The following is a 17,222-nucleotide window of genomic DNA, read 5'->3' as shown; positions in this document are numbered from 1 at the left end:
GGCAGGAACAGACAGAACGTAACGTAACATAACATGGAATTGAACGGTGTGGTGGGGGTCGGGAGGGGAGACAATGCAACAACTGTTATGGCAAGATCAGGCCCTGCTCTGCTCCCCTCGCTCAGCACAGACACCAACACTTGGAAGTGGTTGTGCCGAACCGAACCGAACCGATCCCAACCTCGCAACAAGCACAAAACTGAGAAAGGTAAGACAAAAGAGAGAGGCAAGGCATCCATCGGACTCAAAGCGAAGAGCGCCCTCCGCCTGAAGAGAGTGGATGTGATGGCCGTTGGTAAAGAGAGTCCGACGAGCCGAAGCCAAGCCTGCCCATTGCGGCTGTGTGTGTTCAACGTCATAAATTTCAAATGCTATCAGCTGTTAAAAATTCATACAGCTGCTGCTGCTGCCGCTGCTGCTGCTGCTGCATTCAGCCAGCATCTCACTCTCCTCTCGCTGTACAACCAATCTCTCCCTTCTCCACACACTCTCCTCTCCCCCTTTCGGCACACACAGGCACAAAGTGTCATTGTCGCTGTGGTCGCTCTGGGGGGTTGCTCAGCTCAGAAACCAATTAAAGTGGAAAAACGCATTTCGTTTCGTTTGCCGCTTCTAACGCCGACAGAGACGTCGACGCAGACGCTTCTTATCGTCGTTGATGAAATCATTTTCGGCTTGTGATTTTTTAATTGAAAATCACTTTCAATCAGCCCCAAAATGTAGTGCTCAACCTTTGAGGCGATATCGCTTAGATTTTGGTTTGTCTTTTTTGGATTATGGGAATTTTATTTAGGTGGCGGGAAACGCCCCTCCGGGCGCAATTCTACGTTTTCCCGGTGCACAGTGGGTGTGGCTTTTGGAAACTTGTGTAAAAAATGCAACCTTTATTGGAAATGTATTTATGTTTGTATGGATATAATTACATCCAACTGTAGACAGTTTCAAGTCTCTATATTTAGTTTTCGAATCGATGCCAGCATAGCAGATGTCTCGGCCCAATGTGCAGCGGAGGGATTGGAGTGAGAAACGCTTGTCCGACTGTGAGAAATGTCTCCCCAAGGGAGCTCTCACCAATGACACACCACTCGTACACACACACACACACACAAACACACACACACACACAAACACACACACACACACAAACACACACACACCAATTTTGTGGTAAATCCCCTTAAACAACAAATTTGTTAATAAAAATAGTAAAGTAAACAATCGAAAATCGGAGGCAGAGAAATATACATACATATGTACATATGTACATACATATATGTACATACATACATATGTACATATACAGTACCTAAGGTGAATAAGGTGAATATACGATGTCCGCCTAGGAGATGCTGTCCGCTGTCCGCCAAAGGGAAGCTGTCCGGAAGCTCTTAGAGTTACAGCAAGCACTTTGCATGCATTAAAAGTTTCCCTGCCGCTTGGACTAAATCAATTGAAATGTTTTGTAAATAATATCAACACTCATGTCCACACATCTAGGCATCATCACAGTACTGTACCTGCACTCAACTATAGTTTACCCGTCTAACGGGACGCACTTAAACTAATTAAGCGCCCTGATTGCAGGGGTGGGGGTTTGAATAAGTGTGCGAGTGTGCGTGTGTGCGTGCTGGAGGTGGAACGAACTCCATGAAGCCCCGTAAACGTTTTTGCACTCGAAAACCAGCTGTGGGTTAGAGCCTACAATTTAAATTTTTTAGGAGCTTTAGGACAACTTTTGCTGCACAAAGTATGCATCTGTCCACACTGGCTGCTGCCAGTGATATTGATAATGATGATAAGAAGCAGAATCTGCCCGGCTGCTGCCCTGTCTGGGTCTTCTATGGCGCAGTGGCTTGGCTTGGCTCAGGCTCTCCACCGCGTTCTGCCGCTCTATTTGCGCTGAAATTTGTCTTTGACTGACAGGACAACAGGCGGAGAGATGTCGCAGAGTTTGCGTACACAGACATCTCCCGCTGCTTCCATGTCAGTGTCTGCAGGCTACTGCGTTGCCAGGACACAAAATGCGTTGTCGTCAGTGCAGGACCGCGTCGGGGTGGGCAGAAACTGCTGTGCTACCCGCATGGGGGGAAGTACGTGCATTCGCAGCAAATTGATTCCATTAGATAAACGATTACGAATTGATCCAGGCTTATCCGAAGCGGAATCCGAAGAGTTTGTTTGAAGATCGGGATGTGATTAATTATTGTAGTTGTTATTGAATGGAAAATCTCTCACCGAATCGTTTTTTCTTGCCTAGAACTGGGGCACTGCCTGAGGCTCTTTGCACTCCCCGTTTTTTTATATCCTCGCTCTAGAACTGAAAGCATAAAACCAAACAAATTTAATTTGGCGAAAATCGAGTTAGTCGGCGAGGTTATTGTGCCCTTCAGTTTTGCCTCTGGCTCGTTCCGCATCTCAGAGCCCTTCCCCCCCCACAACCCGTGCAATTGCCTGCCATTTGCCTCTCTCATTGATTCATTTAGTTTTTTGTTCGTGCCTGCGACACCTATTGTTGGCCGCAGCAGGGGAAAACATGTCCCAGCAGGCATGCACACACCCATACACACACACACACACACACACACACACACACACACACACACACACACACACACACACACACACACACACACACACACACACACACACACACATAGAAGCCACGTATTCCGCTGCGGGGTGGGGCCTGTCGAGTGGGTCGATTTTTCTTTCAAATTGAAATGGTAAAAATATGGATGTAATTATTGCCACCCCTAAATGATGATGGGAACAACAAAATCGTTCGCTCAGTTCCCTTGCGCCTTTTGCGGTGGGTATTTTTTCGAGCTCCTTGACGTGGCGGAAACATCATGTTTGTGCATAGCCAAACAATCGGATGATAATTCATACATAAATATATTTATTTGTGCATATTATGTATCCATTATCTCAGAGTTAATCTCCGGTCAGAAGTCATTGCATATCAATGTCCAAAGGGTTGGCTTTCTCTTTTGCTTTTGAGGATTCTCAATGTGTGTTTTACAGCGTTGAAGTTCGATTTAGGAGTGTACATACATACATACATACATGTACATATGCATGTATTTAGATTTCTTGCTTTACCTTTGACATGGTCGCCACTTCATCACTTCTGTGTCGAGAGCCCAGGCAACCCATACCCTCCCCACCCCATGGCGGGGCACACACAATTCGAGTTGATTTCCATTTTGTGTCCCCCGCGCCTCGTCTTCGCTCCTGCGGCAACAATGGCCCACCCTTGTTTGTGTCATCTCGTTCCGCTACCTCTTCCTTGGCCCTACTTTCGCCTTTGCCTTTTTTATTATCTTTTGTAAAACGAGTTTTTAAACCGAAAACAGAATTCAGCACACGTCAAATTGATTTTCATCTATTTTACTTACAAAATAAGAAGAAAACGGAAAGAAAACACCAAAAGAAGTTAACTTAAGCGAATTATGTAAAGTAAAGAGAACTCTACAGTGAAGATGGAGAGAAATGTCAAGCGACACGTTTGCTTTGCGTATGCCGTCGCCATCTGGGCGTGTGTGTGTGTGCGTGCGTAACGGGTCGTGTACTTTGCCATTCATTCCATTCCATTCTCGCATCCCTCTCGGGCACTGGCCTCTCACTCACACGTGGCGTCCGTTCTTCCTAGTTTGCATGTGGGGAACTCTCGTACAGCCTCTCCACCCGCCTCTTGAGCACACAAGCCACACCACTCTGCTCGCTCACTCATTCACAGCAGAACGAAATCAATCAGCCGTCGGGCGGGGGTGGGAGGAGGCCTCTCTCTCGTTATCTTTAAGAAAACTAAAAGATTATTAGGATTAGCCTTGTCGCATGTGTGAGCTCTGCTTCATGTGTGTTACGCCTCCTTTCGCCTCTCTCCTTTGTAGCTTTTGCTCTTGTTGTTGCTTCCTCCCTGTTGCTGTTTCTGTGGGTAGACTATATTTTGTATTATGCAAATGTATGCGCATTTGTATGTAAATATGTAGGCTTGTATGTATGAAGGGGCTGGAGAGACATTTCCGACGCCATAAAGTGTTGTACTTGTATTTTATTCGTTTCCAAATTGTAACCAAACCTACCTTTAATCTAAACTCCAGATAAAATCAAATTCTACGCTGAAATCAAATATCTCATTCTAATGATGTCTAAGTGTTCCTCGGAATGGAATTTGTGTCCCATGCACTAATTTGGTTCACTTTTAAACGGTTCCTTCCATGATATTTTGCGGTTGTACAAATGTATACATAAATACAAATGTATACATACATATGTATGTATGCATGTATGTATGTATCGGAGTGGCAGGTATCTTTATAGTCGAATTTCTGACTATTCCTCCTTTGCTATGATAATAATGTTCTTGTTGTTTTTGTTACACTTATTCTCCTGTTCGCTGTTGCTCCTGCTGTTGGCTTGATGGCCCACCCCTTCCACCACATTTGCTGTTCGCGTTGTGCGAGTGGAGGGATTTTGATGGCAACAATTTCCCCACTCCCATTCCCATAGCAACTTGTTGGCCTTTGTCTGTAAACATACAGAAACACAAAACACACACACACACACACACACACACACACACACACACACACACACATACGCATGAATGTTGAGTTTAGGCTGGGTTGGGCATTTTGTTCCTGTCTTTCAGCTGTTCAAAGATTGTTAAATATCAAAGGAAACTTCAACTGAGCTGTGTGTCTCGTTTCCCTGCTCCCAGTGCAGATAAAATTTGGTTTTCTGTTGGTATACACACACACATACATGCATACTGTACGTATGTATGTACGTGCATACATTTTTAGGTGTAGGGTGGAGTATAACCAGGGAGTAGGGTGGCTGGAGGTCCACAAATCATTTGGCTTAAGGTTATTAGTTCTGGTATAACAAACTTGCACTCTCCTCATTACCTCTCATATTTGTGTCAGGTGGAAAATTCATAAAACAAAACCTTTGCTTTGATTTTCTGTCTGCAAACCCATTCTGCATGCAGTTTTGTGACCAACATTAATCAGATATTTATCATTAAAATGTTATATTGGATGTTCACAAGTGCCAATGACCAGTATCTCTCATTGCCAGTATCCAGCATACTGTTTCTTTCCATTATCCTCCACGTGGTCCCTGTGGGCTCAGATTCAATCCATCGTCAACGCCATCATCATTCATCCGTTCAGCTTGCGACGCCCCTCTGGGAACGAAATGACAGACACGAACACGCACACACCCACACAAACCCACACACATAGGCAAGCACGCAGGTGTGGAACACATTTAGCTTAAATATCAATCTGGCAAAATATAATTAATTTCTGTCAATGATTTAGTCCTGTAAACTGGCAACTTCCGTTTTATCTGTTTCATCTAATGAGCCATTAATCGTCTTTTAAATTTAACGTCTGGGGAAAAGCAAAATGAAAGAAAATTTGTTTAACATTTAATTCGTTGTGCTTGATTAACCCACTCATGCACCCCATTCACGAGCGTTTCTTCAAGTCAAATGATTATCTCTGATTGTGCGTTGAAGATGTGCGAGAGAATCGGAGAGTCGGTAGGTTTTTGCGACTTCTCATTCTTCTGCTGTTGTGTTTGTGCATCTTCCTTTGCTTTTGGCATTTCTACATACAGTTCGGAATTAGGCAGAAAGAGAAAACACAGAAGAGAGGCCATTTTAGCACTGCTTGGATCAATACTTTTACATTGCCTCCTTCGTTGGATACGGCTTGATTTTTGCCGTGTTTTTGTTTTAAATCGAATAATTTCTAAAGTTTCCTAAATGCTTATCGTAGCTCTTGCACGATGTAGCCAGAAAAACAAAGAAATTCAAGAGAACTGTTAGTTCATTCTGGCGATACAGCAAAGAGGAATCAAAAGCAGAGACCGAGGACAGCAGCAGCAGTAGCAGCAGCAGCGGCAGCAGCAGAGGCGATAAACAGCAGCATGGTTGTACCCAAATATTTGACAATGAACCTTTAATAACCCGTCAAGAGGACGGTGAACGCATAAGCGTCCCCATAAATCGAAGTGGAACGAGGTCCGTAATGCGGGAGGAGGTGGTTGAATAAAAAGGGACTACACACAGAGCGCCCCTATGCACAAAAAACATGCGAAGATAAATGAATAGGCTGGGAAGGGGACAGGACAGCGACGGAGACGGAGACAGAGACAGAAAGAGAGTAGGACCGGTGACAGACGTTGCTGGTTTCGAAGGCTGCCAGGAAGAAGAGAGCGTGGCGCGTGGAGCATAGAGAGCGACAAAGTCACAGATAAAGCTGGTCAGCCGGCTTACTCTCGCAAACACACAAACACACACACACACACACGAACATGAAGCACAGCGAATGCTGGGTGTGCTTAAGCGATACAGTTACATAGATATGTATGTGTGTACATTTGTACGTATGTATTTTCGCCTATAAGCCAAATTGATGGAATATCGGATAGGCATGCTGGAGCAGGCAAATAGAACACACAATTTGCCAGGGTATTAAAATACAGTAGTCGATTCTAGCATTTCCTCATTCTGCGGCAATTGCTGCTCTTTCAGTCTGCTTGGTCTGCTAATGCAAAGTGCTACAAACACACGGCGGCGCGATTCTGACTCCAAAGGAGCTGCTAAAAACTTATTTTTCTATAAAGAACAGCTTGCATCAGAATAAATCCCACATTGCAGAATTGGTTGCTAATTTTTAACGCTCTTTTCTTTTTATTTTCTCCCTTTCTTTGGCCCATGGTAGCAACCTCACGAAATTCTAAAAGAGCACAATGAAAATACACCCAAACGAACACACGCACACACACAGAGCGACGAAGAGAGAGGGTGAGGGAGAGAGCGAGCCACGGAGAACATCTGCTTTGGAAAGATGAAAAAACTTTCCACGCTTCGAAAAGGAGGCACGGCAAGGCACGGCACGGCAAGGCGAAATGAGCCGAACTAAGCAGAAATATTTTTGTGTGTGTTTCCTTCACGCACTTTCCCTTCAACATTTCAACGTTCAACGCTCGTCATCATCATCATCATCCTGTCCTGAGATGGTGGCTGGAGGGTGCCAAAGATGTTGACCCTGTATGGATTTCATTGCGGGTAGTTGAACCGCATTTTGTGGGCATCGTTCGACCGACCTGCGAATGAGCCTTGACCCCCTCTTAAATGGGGGGCAATGATCTGAATGGCTCCAAGGCAAACATCAAGAGGAGCGCCAGCAAGCCATGGGTGCTGCTGGTGGGGGATGTGACCTGATTTGAATGTGCCCCGATGTGGGGGTGCATGGAATACCTGAAAGAAGCGTTAATTGTGGCACTTAAATGGAACAACAATATAGGTGTGATTTGATTTCTGTATATACCATAACATGGCCTCGATTTATCAACAAAATATGCAAAATAAAATTATACAAAAATAGATTTCCCAGAGAAGTAATCGTTACCGAACCCATATTTCCGATTAGCCTTATACATCAATTCTTAACGGATCTAATAAACTATACTTTTAGAGTACTTCTCTTAAGCAACAAATAATGATATGAAATAATGAAAATATGCAAAATAAAATTTTACAAAAATAGATTTCCCAGAGAAGTAATCGTTTCCGAACCCATATTTCCGATTTGCCTTATACATAAATTCTTAACGGATCTAATAAACTATACTTTTGGAGTACTTCTCTCAACCAACAAGTGTTTAAAGTGTTATAATTAATTGATTTATCAACAAAATATGCAAAATAAAATTATACAAAAATAGATTTCCCAGAGAAGTAATCGTTACCGAACCCATATTTCCGATTAGCCTTATACATAAATTCTTAACGGATCTAATAAACTATACTTTTAGAGTACTTCTCTTAAGCAACAAATAATGATATGAAATAATGAAAATATGCAAAATAAAATTTTACAAAAATAGATTTCCCAGAGAAGTAATCGTTTCCGAACCCATATTTCCGATTTGCCTTATACATAAATTCTTAACGGATCTAATAAACTATACTTTTAGAGTACTTCTCTTAAGCAACAAATGTTTAAAGTGTTATAATTAATTGATGACAAAAAAAAGTATTGACAAAAAATCAATTTCTTAAAGAGTTTCGCTTAAATAATAGCTATAAAGATTCACGGCCTAAAGCTACATCCATTAACATCACAAAAAATAATATCCTTGCGCTCTTCCCGTAACAGCCATCGACAAATGAATATACAAGTATTATATGTATTAATAATATGTAAATGTTAAAGTTCCTCCTATAGCTACAAACATGTTCGGTCTGCCTCTTCCGATTCATTGGGCTTTTTGGCTTCGTCTTTATCGAAGTGGCCCATGTCGGCCCGGTACAAAATGCGATTTATCTGGAACTGAACCGTTTGCTTGGTGCGCGCGGAGTACTTCTTATACTTATTGCCCAGATATTGTAGATAGGAGGCATCGTCTCCGGACAGTGTAGTGGACGCTCCGATGGAGAAAGTGGATGTAGACGGTGGAGCCGAAGGTGAGCTGCGCATCGACCAGGTCGCTGAAATGGCCGGCACTGTCTGGTTGAGTGCCTCTGAGAAGCGCATCTCGTCGGCATCGACCAGTTGATCGTCTGACAGCTCCTCATCCTCGACCTCCGCCACCTCCGTCTTTCCAATGAAGATGCTCTCGAAGTGTTCATTGGAGAGCTGGCCACTGGGGTGGTCCTCCTCCTCCTCGTCGCCCGATTCCTTGGTGCTGCTCTGTGCCTTCGCAGGATCCTGCAAATAATTGAAAACAAATGGATCATTAAACAGATAGCATGGGGGAGGTTATCTGAAGGAGCTTCTCTTCAGCCCAAATTGTAGCTCTTCTCTCGAGAGTCTTACCACTTTGATCTTTAGTTTTTTAGCTTGGGAGGAGAACTGAAACATGGAAGACAACGGCACGGCAGCGGCAGCGGCAGTGGCAGCGGCATCATCAGCATAAACTGATTCCACTTTGGCCAGCGACTGGCTCATAAGATTATGTCGTAGCCGGCGCATCTCTATGAGCGTCGCGTATGTGTGCTGGTGCTTCCGTTTGAGATGTCGCATAAGGTTCTCCGAGTGCTTGCCGGCCATGTCGAAGCGGCACTGCAGGCAGGTGCTCTTTCGCGTGTGCTCGTTGTACACGAAATACTTATTCACGGGGTTCGAGTACTTTTTTGGCATTTTTGATTGGATTGAAACGGGCGACGGCGTTGCACTCTATCCGACACTCGAAAACGGAATAAAAGCAGTCTCAGCCCGTGTAAAAACCAACGCACACCCATCCAGATACTGGGAAGAGAGCGGAAAACCAGCGTTAACCAGAAACAGAACCGAAACCGAACCGAACCGAACCGAACCCATTGTGCCTCTCCGTGCACGTATTCGTTCGTTCTCTGGGAGTGGTGAGTGGTTCACTCGCTGGCGGTGGCGGTTCAGAGAGCGTTGGAACACATGGAACATGGCACGAGAAACAAAACAATGTAAACCGGTCCATCGGCACGGCACTGACTGTGTGCGAAAAGCGAATCTTTGGATATTCTGGCTGCTGCCGTAGAGGTTTTGGTTTGGTTTGCTTTGGCTTATACTCAGTTTGCGTTGGTTTTTACTCTCTGCGACAGCCTTGGCTTTTGCCTAATCAGTGCTCAAGGGAACATTGGAGGCGCACGCTGTTTACTCAGCCGGGGAACACTCCTTTGTGTGTCTTTTTGATAGCTGAAAGTTGCATCTACTTACTAGACCTGGATTCGATTTGGTTTGACTCCGACGCAAGTGCTTCCTATTCTCCGCTGGTGGATGTGCCACCGTCTGATCCGGTATGTACTCTGGGTGACAGTTCTTGTAGTGTCGGCGCACATTGGCCGAAAGGTAGATGAGTGTCTCGTTGCAGATGCGGCAGCGGCAATGCTTGCCATCCGGCTCCAACTTAGCCAGCGTAAGCGTCTCCACAAGCGCTACTCGTCCCATCCTTCTGACCTTTGTAACTGTAACCCAAAAATCAATTATAAATTATCGCATTCCATTGGGTAATATGTGGGCTATGTGGGTTAACAATAAAAACTTGGGCTGTGTGGGTTAACAATAAAAACTTGGGCTGTGTGGGTTACCAATAAAAACTTGTCCGGCTGGTAACCTTACTCTCATCGAAGATTTATTTTTCGGCTTTTAAAGGTTAACGTTTTTTTTTGGTTCTTTCTAGGGTTAACGCTTGATCGGCAGAGCGTCAAACACGCAAAACACTCTGCGGGAAAGAGAGAGAGAGAGAGAGAGAGAGAGAGAGAGAGAGAGAGAGAATAGAGCGAGTGTCAAAGATAGAGGATATCGCTCAAAAGTGCGACTCATTTGGTGCTTGCTTTAGTTAGTGATTGTTACTTATTATTTGCAAACTTGAACCAACCTGTCTTTTTCGCTTCTACCGGGGTTCCTTTGTCCTTCGTTTCCACGGGTGCTCCTTTGCCTTGGGGCCGTGGCAGAACGACTTCCGGATGCAGCCGCTAGTAGTGCCGCTTGATGTTGCTTCGCAGGCAGCCGGAGAGGGTCCTATCGCAAAGCACGCAGCGGCAGAAGTTCTTATCAGGGTATTCTACCACCAAGTTGGTTACGCCAATGGTGCGCGGCCGTCTCATGTGTCAGTCCCAGAGTTAAGTAGGTTGTCCAAGTGAACGAAACGCAAACTTGGACGCGAATGCAGACCGCTCAAACACTCACTGCCGCCGTGCACGGAACGAGCAAAACGAAAACAGCTGGCCACTCTCTTACGCGGCGCGCTCTTCGCTGTCGGAGCTCTCTTCCAGCAAGGTGGAACGATGGAAACAACTGTTTCGAGCACGTGTGTGAAATCTGAGAGGCTTTCGGTTCGAACCAGATTTTAATGTGAGGCGAGGAAAAGCCTTGCAAGTCGACGCAGTTTTTTTTTTTTTTTTTTCGTATTTCTCACAGAATAAAACACAATTAATTTAAATTCGCGATTATTTGCCGGAGCTCGTCCAAAAATGACGTCTACATGCGTCTAAGTTTTACAAGAGAGTAGGAACATGTGAAGTACATTTGGATGCATGGAAAAATCGGGTACATGTTGCAAGCTCACACAAAACCAACTGTGCGTGTGTGTGTGTGTAGATGGCAACAATTCTGGTGCTTACGGCGACATTGATCTTCGGCCTCTTCTTTTCTGCGCGCACACACACACACACATGCACCCTGAAATTGTACCCAACAAAATGTAACTACGCAAAAAAGATAACTTTGAAATGAAACGGGAAAGGGACGGATGATCTTTAAGATCGATTCGATCGGTCGTACATGTGTATGTGTGTGCCATATGCAGATATATACATACATATGTACATATGTATGTCTGGTTGTTGTTTCTATTCAACACTTTGTATATGTATTTGTTTTCGTCAGCTTTTTACTTTTGTAATTTTGTTTCATCCTTCTTCAGCTTCTTCTTCTTCTTCAACGCGTGCCAAGCATGCGGCGCAAATATGTACATATGTATGTATGTATGCGATGAGAGCCAACAGCAAAAGTAACTGTTCTTTGCTATTGCTTTGTCTGCCTAGCGCACCCATACATATTGGGTGGCGTTGTCCGCCTGTGCGTGTGCTAGAAAGGGATGGCAGTGGAGCAGAGTTCCCCGAAAAAGAGGCAACAGGGTCTGCCTCTCTTTAAGAATTTGCAGCACAACGAATCTTGCAAAGAGAGATGAAACTTAAGTTATGCGAATGAAGGGGGGGAAGGAGCATGCATAAATGCAGAGGATCATCGTACAAATGAAAACACAAAGATTTGAGTGAATATCGGAGCTAAATTTTATGTCTCAACTCTGAATAATTCGCAGCCAAAAGACACTGACCTTGAAAAAGTGAACCAAAAATGTGAATTGTTTTTTGTAGCTGAAGTTCTCAGTTTAGTTTTTCCACATGGAACATTTATTGCCATTCCACTAATTTGGGTTTCATTTCAGTGTTGGGGCCCGAGTGAATTGAATCGAAGTGAATGGAAAATGACTTCTCCATATGGACTGGGATGAATCAACGCGGCCAACTGTGACTTCTGTCTGTGGGTGGAATTTTCCCCCCTCGGCTTGGGCTCTTTTGGGGTTGAATGTATCCTTTATAGGACTTCTCTCTCGCTTTCTCTCTCGCTCCTACTCGGAAGACTGTTTGGAAAAGTCCTGCAAAGACTGGCTTTTGCCTTACAACCCCCGAAGCAAGCTCCTGGGACCGGTGTGGGGTTCTGTTCGATTTAGCGGCTGTTCTAAGGCTTCACTGGGAGGTGAATATGTGGGGGACGATGTCCAGGCAGGGACCTGGTGTCTGGTGTCGTTTATCCTGCCACCCGGCAGCCACCCCACCAAGTGCTCTGCCGCGTCTCCCCTAAAGGAAAACTATAACCAATATTTGTAGGCATAAATATTTATTTATGTTTCACTGAAACTAATTACGAAATAGATTCTTCCATTCGCAGTAGAAATCTCAACCGACAGATAGCTTTAGTGCCTTAGAACCTCAGTAGTCCATCCAAAACATTCCCATTCAGGCAGCAGGGCAGATTCCATCGTTCCAACATAAAGAAAATTCGAGTTGATTTTGTGCCTAACATTCAGAGTTGGAAATTTAATTGTGCGCGTAATTCCGTAATGGCCCAGCGTGGAAAACTCAACCAGTGGCTGCGGCACTCAATTTCGAATCTGAAGCGAGTCTTTCGAGGGGATTCGTTCATCGAGGGACAGGTGGGAAGACCCACGACACTGCCTGCCACTGCGGCAGGTGCTCCACGTAGCTCCACTTCAAAGCAGGGCAACGCGGTGGAGGAGAAGTCCAGCAGCAGCCCCAGCCCCAGCCCCGAACCACTCCAAGGAGCTTCGTTTTGCCACAAACTCTTTCGCAAGGCACTAGGTTCCGCGGAGTGCGAAGTGCTTTCTATGCCAAAACAATCTTCGATCAATAAGTCAGCGAAGCCATTGCAAAATGCTAAGGATGAGGCGCCAGCAGCAGTTTCCTCTGTTGACATTTTGGTCACCTTTTATGGCACACAAACTGCCCAAAACGATGCATTGACCACAGCCACTCCAACTGATGTCCAGCCAGAGGTGGCAGCTAACAAATCGAATTCAAAAGGGAATTCAAGCCCCACGTTGCACGCCGAACGGGAGCTGCGATTGAAGATCATTTGTTTGCCGGAAGGATTGCCCGTGGAGAACAATGAACTGAAGCGGAAAACACTCAATGAAAGTCCTCGAAATCAGGCTTTAGTCGTTCCATCTATTACAAGCGGCTCGGCCCCAAGAAATAATCAAAATTCAAGTCAAAATTAATTTACGAAAACAAAGAAAAAGCAAGCAGAGTAGTCCTGAGATTGGGACCTAGAGGACCTGTTCTTATATCTTTCGGTGTTTCGGTTTATAATATCTTTCGAATTAAAGTTAAAGTTACAACCAGTTGAAACCCGTGGGGAAAATGTCAAGAGAGGTTCATCCTGCGTTTGCGGTAAGCGTTGGAATAATCATAACTTTGGCTCGAATAACTTTTGGCTTCAAAACAGGCAATCTATGGATATGGATTTCATCAACTTAAAACCCCGCACAACAGACGCAGAAGTTCCCAACTCTCGACACTCAAAAAGAGCAGCAATTTGGCGTTGAACAATCCAAATAATCCGCATTCAAATGGCATTTTTTGGTTAGTTTTCAGCGCATTAAATGTGTGAGAATTTCAATCAAAAGTCCTTTAAGTGGTTGGAGAGGCATCGCAGGGATTTGCCTTGCGTGTGTGTGAGTGTCATTGAAACACTCAACGTCAGCGTTTTGTAATCTAATTTGCAGTCATCATCCTCTGCTGACCCAACCTCCAGGCAGCTCGGGTGTCCAGCCCATGCATTTTGCATGAACCCAAACCCAAACCAAACCCAAACCCAACCCTTATCCGAACCGAACCCGTACCCGTACCCGTGCCCCAACTCAAAGCTAAGTCAAGTCATCTGGCAATCTGCTTGAATGATGCTCCGAGTGGCAGTGCCAACAATTGAGGCATGACCTGAACTCTAACTCTATTCTATGGGAAGTTGCCTGGTAAAGTTTCAGGTGGCTTCCTTCAAGCTCAAGTGCAGGTGCAGCACCAAGGTGGGGGTATACTTAGAAGGTGAATTCTCCTTGTTGCAGACAGAGTAAATAATGGCTAAGCATATAGTCAGCATGATCTATGGATCTATCTGTCTGTGAACAAATACTGGCTGGGCAGTTTCCTAGATGGATTTCTTGCCTTTCGCATGTTTTTTATTTGTTTACAAAGTGCAATTAGAGTGTAGTTTAAATTAGTGGAATATGTGCTAGGTGTACGTGTACTCTATGTGGGGTTCGCTGGATGCTGCTGGGGTGCTGCTGGGGTGCTGCTGGGGTGCTGCTTGCTGCTGCTTGCTGCTGCTTCTTGTGTGCCGCTGGTGCCGCTGGTGCTGCTTGTGTGCTGAGGTGCTGCTGCTTGAACAGTTGCTGGGATGCTGGTGCAATATTTATGTATGCCTAGGCCTGGCTGGTGCTCGCTCGGGTCTTTCGCACTCAGTTCTCATCCTCGGGGGGAGCGCAGTACTGCTTGAGCTCCGTGTAGTTGCACGGGCGGATGCAGCAGTCGTGTGTGGGTCCATTCTGCAGCGGCCTGTAGAATATCTCGTCGGGGGAGAAGCGCTTGTTGCGACGCCCGAAGCTGTTGGCTGTGCGGATGGATGAACGCATTGATTAATCGACTCTCTCTGGGGCCGTCGGTGGAGTACTTACGATAGGCATCGGCCAGCGAGCGTGTGCGATTTCTGCAGATCAGTTGAATGGACTCCGCAAGGAAGTCGGCACAGCGCGTGCGCACACCACCATCCTCTGTGGTCACGGTCACGGGACTGGCCTCGGCCACGTGGCTGCCGGACAGCGACAGGGCCAGCATGATGGCGGCCAGCACGACAATCACTTTAGACGAAAATCCCACTGCGAAAATCATCTGCAAAAAGGAAGGAAAGAACGTTGCAATTGGGGATGCGAAGTAGGGATATCCATCCACCTGTTCCCAAGTCTCATCTGTCCCTACATTCGCCAAGTCTGTCGGATATCTACCCGCCGCTTTGTGTGTCTTTGATATGGGACTCTGGCTCCCTGGCTCCCTGGCTCCTCCTCCTCCTCCTCCGCTTATCAGTGTCAAATATTATTGTTGTATTTTTCAGCTCAGATGCCAGTCGATTGTGGTTTTGTTTTTGTCAGACGCTGCGACTGAAGCTGAAGCTGAGGCTGAGTCTGAGTCTGAGGCTGGGGATGGCCAGGAAATATTTACATAAACTTCAGTGTTTAAAAATAAACTCAGTCTGCCGCTGAAGCGCCCGTCGGCTTGGGCTTATCATTTGGAACATGAGTTCCTTTTATACACAATCAGTAACGGGGCGTGAGGCATGCCCCATGCGGCTTTGTTTTTGTTTTTGTTATTGTTTTGCTTGCCAGCCGACAGACCCAGCCGACCCTACATATAGTACTCGTATGTGGTTCAATGTTTTCCACTGAAAATAAACAAGTGGCGGCGGGCGGCAACGGCCATCCTGTCTGTCACACAGCTATCACATTGCAGCACACCCACCGAAAACCGAAAACCGAAAACCGAAAACACCCAAACACTCCTCCCACTTGCGTTTGGTTTGTTCGGCTGCATTGATCTCGGTTCGGTTCGGTTCGGTTCGGCTCGGCTCCGATGGCTCCACTTCGTTTGAGCTGAGTCGCGTCGGAAGAGATGAATGTTTCTCGTATATCAAACGCAAGTACATGGAACATTTTATCGCAAGAGCAGGAGGAACTTTCCAATGAATGCACCGAATTGGATCTTTTTTCAAAGACAGAATTTTTCCATAAGTTGGATCAGCTCTGGTTACCAAAGCTAAGGGCTAAGATATGATTAGAAATTAGCTAAAACTTGCTGCTTATGCAGGTGGTAAACCATTAACCCCTCTCAGATATTAACACTCGAAATTCCCACATTAAAACCAATTCTCGAACATGTTTGTACTCACATTTGCATGCTGCGTGTCCTGGGCGTAGCTAAGAAAGCAAATATTCTCCTTGTCCTCGCTGGATCTTGATGGTTATGTGCGTGGAGATATATTGGATATGCGCTGGATATTATTTGTTGTATTTTATTTGGTTTATATGCCGTGTCGTTTTATTACTTTTATCACTTGCCTAAGGAACTTTCTTTTTGGTTATTGTGCAGATTAATTATTTTGCAATCACACCGTTTCAAAATCACAATCAATTGACGAAAAACAAAACAAAAAAATATACCGTTTAATCGTTAACACTAACGTTTTGGCTTTTTGTTTGGAGCTGGGGGGGCGGGGAGTTCCCTTTCTGGTTTTTGTATTACGTGCAAAAAAAAAAGAAACAAAACGAACAAATAGTTGGGGGAAGCTTCCGTTGTGCGTATAGAACACGATTGCGCACCGAAGCGGATCGACAGGGATCTGAGCTGGGTTGTCTCTCAATGAGCTATCGGGATCGATAGGCGATTGCAGCGAGCAGCGTCTGGGCCGCGGCTGGGGCAATCGAACTGTGCTCGGGGGGTGACGCGTGCTTCTGCTTCTGCTTCGGGTGCTGCTGCTGCTGCTGCGGCTGATGTGCTTGAGTACTGCTGCTGCTTCTGCTTCTGCTGCTGCAGTTGTTGTTGCATCTCGTGTGGCGTCGTGTCCCTGAGCAGAATTCGATTTGAGTGCGAATTGCGGCCGACGCTGACGCTGACACGATTGAAGAAGCGTTTCGATGACGTTTCACGTTGCGCCTGGGCTTGCCGTTCGCCGTTCGTTGTATGTGGAATCTCAAAACAAAAAGTGGAGCGCGCCTTGGCCGGCCCGAGCCAACTCAATGTCCGGCCAATGAGTGATGTTCGATGTTCGATGCTCGATGCTCTGTCTCTCTCTCTCTCTCAGCCTTACCTCTCGCTCTGGCCACTCGATCACGCTGCTCGCATTTTGTAACGGCTCCTTGTCGGTTGTTTCTATCTGTCCCCTTCCCGCTGTCCCGTTGTCAACCTGTATGGCCCACAAGCTGCGCCTGCTCCGTAAGCTCCGTTAGCGTTGCCGACTCGTGCTGCCGCCCTTGCACCCTTTGGCGTGACCACAGATTTTGGGCTATCGCTATCCTTATCACCAGCCAGCGCGCTTTTGTTTTGTTGTGTCGATTAAACAGCTGTTGGTCGCGCGCGACACTGACGAAAGCGA

At 45.7% G+C, this 17,222-nt stretch overlaps 3 protein-coding genes across 4 annotated transcripts; 1 reads left to right on the top strand and 2 right to left on the bottom strand.

The window, feature by feature from the left end:
* Positions 1 to 7,150: 7,150 nt before the first annotated feature.
* On the bottom strand, positions 7,151 to 10,668 carry LOC117903038. 2 transcript variants are annotated; one of them, XM_034814768.1, is made up of 4 exons: positions 9,717 to 9,781; positions 8,943 to 9,272; positions 8,841 to 8,912; positions 7,151 to 8,732 (listed from the first exon to the last, which is right to left on the bottom strand). In XM_034814768.1, exons 2-4 carry the CDS (start codon positions 9,162 to 9,164, stop codon positions 8,250 to 8,252), a joined length of 777 nt encoding a protein of 258 aa, XP_034670659.1. In that variant the 5' UTR covers positions 9,165 to 9,272; positions 9,717 to 9,781; the 3' UTR covers positions 7,151 to 8,249. The 2 variants fall into 2 exon arrangements, with proteins under 2 accessions (XP_034670659.1, XP_034670660.1); XM_034814769.1 differs by lacking the exons at positions 8,841 to 8,912; positions 8,943 to 9,272 and adding an exon at positions 10,378 to 10,668 and having other exon boundaries at positions 7,188 to 8,732; positions 9,717 to 9,964.
* A 1,870-nt stretch (positions 10,669 to 12,538) lies between these two features.
* On the top strand, positions 12,539 to 13,615 carry LOC117897504. Its single transcript, XM_034806398.1, has 2 exons — positions 12,539 to 13,474; positions 13,530 to 13,615. Exon 1 carries the CDS (start codon positions 12,625 to 12,627, stop codon positions 13,300 to 13,302), a length of 678 nt encoding a protein of 225 aa, XP_034662289.1. The 5' UTR covers positions 12,539 to 12,624; the 3' UTR covers positions 13,303 to 13,474; positions 13,530 to 13,615.
* An 870-nt stretch (positions 13,616 to 14,485) lies between these two features.
* On the bottom strand, positions 14,486 to 16,330 carry LOC117900303 (probable insulin-like peptide 6). The gene is made up of 3 exons (XM_034810621.1): positions 16,020 to 16,330; positions 14,755 to 14,968; positions 14,486 to 14,690 (listed from the first exon to the last, which is right to left on the bottom strand). Exons 2-3 carry the CDS (start codon positions 14,966 to 14,968, stop codon positions 14,539 to 14,541), a joined length of 366 nt encoding a protein of 121 aa, XP_034666512.1. The 5' UTR covers positions 16,020 to 16,330; the 3' UTR covers positions 14,486 to 14,538.
* Between the last annotated feature and the right edge of the window lie 892 nt (positions 16,331 to 17,222).

Source organism: Drosophila subobscura, chromosome A, assembly GCF_008121235.1.
Source record: "Drosophila subobscura isolate 14011-0131.10 chromosome A, UCBerk_Dsub_1.0, whole genome shotgun sequence".
Taxonomy (NCBI): Eukaryota; Metazoa; Arthropoda; class Insecta; order Diptera; family Drosophilidae; genus Drosophila; species Drosophila subobscura.
This window is presented reverse-complemented; position numbering and strand designations above follow the sequence as displayed.

What these genes read in the sequence shown, in the direction of transcription:
- LOC117903038 (XM_034814768.1), bottom strand. Translation starts at nt 9,164, where the DNA reads ATGCCAAAAAAGTACTCGAACCCCGTGAATAAGTATTTCGTGTACAAC. An exon ending in CGCTGGCCAAAGTGGAATCA is followed by an intron (nt 8,913 to 8,942) that starts GTTTATGCTGAT and finishes GCTGCCACTGCC; the next exon opens with GCTGCCGCTGCCGTGCCGTT. An exon ending in AAAAACTAAAGATCAAAGTG is followed by an intron (nt 8,733 to 8,840) that starts GTAAGACTCTCG and finishes AATTATTTGCAG; the next exon opens with GATCCTGCGAAGGCACAGAG.
- LOC117897504 (XM_034806398.1), top strand. Translation starts at nt 12,625, where the DNA reads ATGGCCCAGCGTGGAAAACTCAACCAGTGGCTGCGGCACTCAATTTCG.
- LOC117900303 (XM_034810621.1), bottom strand. Translation starts at nt 14,968, where the DNA reads ATGATTTTCGCAGTGGGATTTTCGTCTAAAGTGATTGTCGTGCTGGCC. An exon ending in CTCGCTGGCCGATGCCTATC is followed by an intron (nt 14,691 to 14,754) that starts GTAAGTACTCCA and finishes CCATCCGCACAG; the next exon opens with CCAACAGCTTCGGGCGTCGC.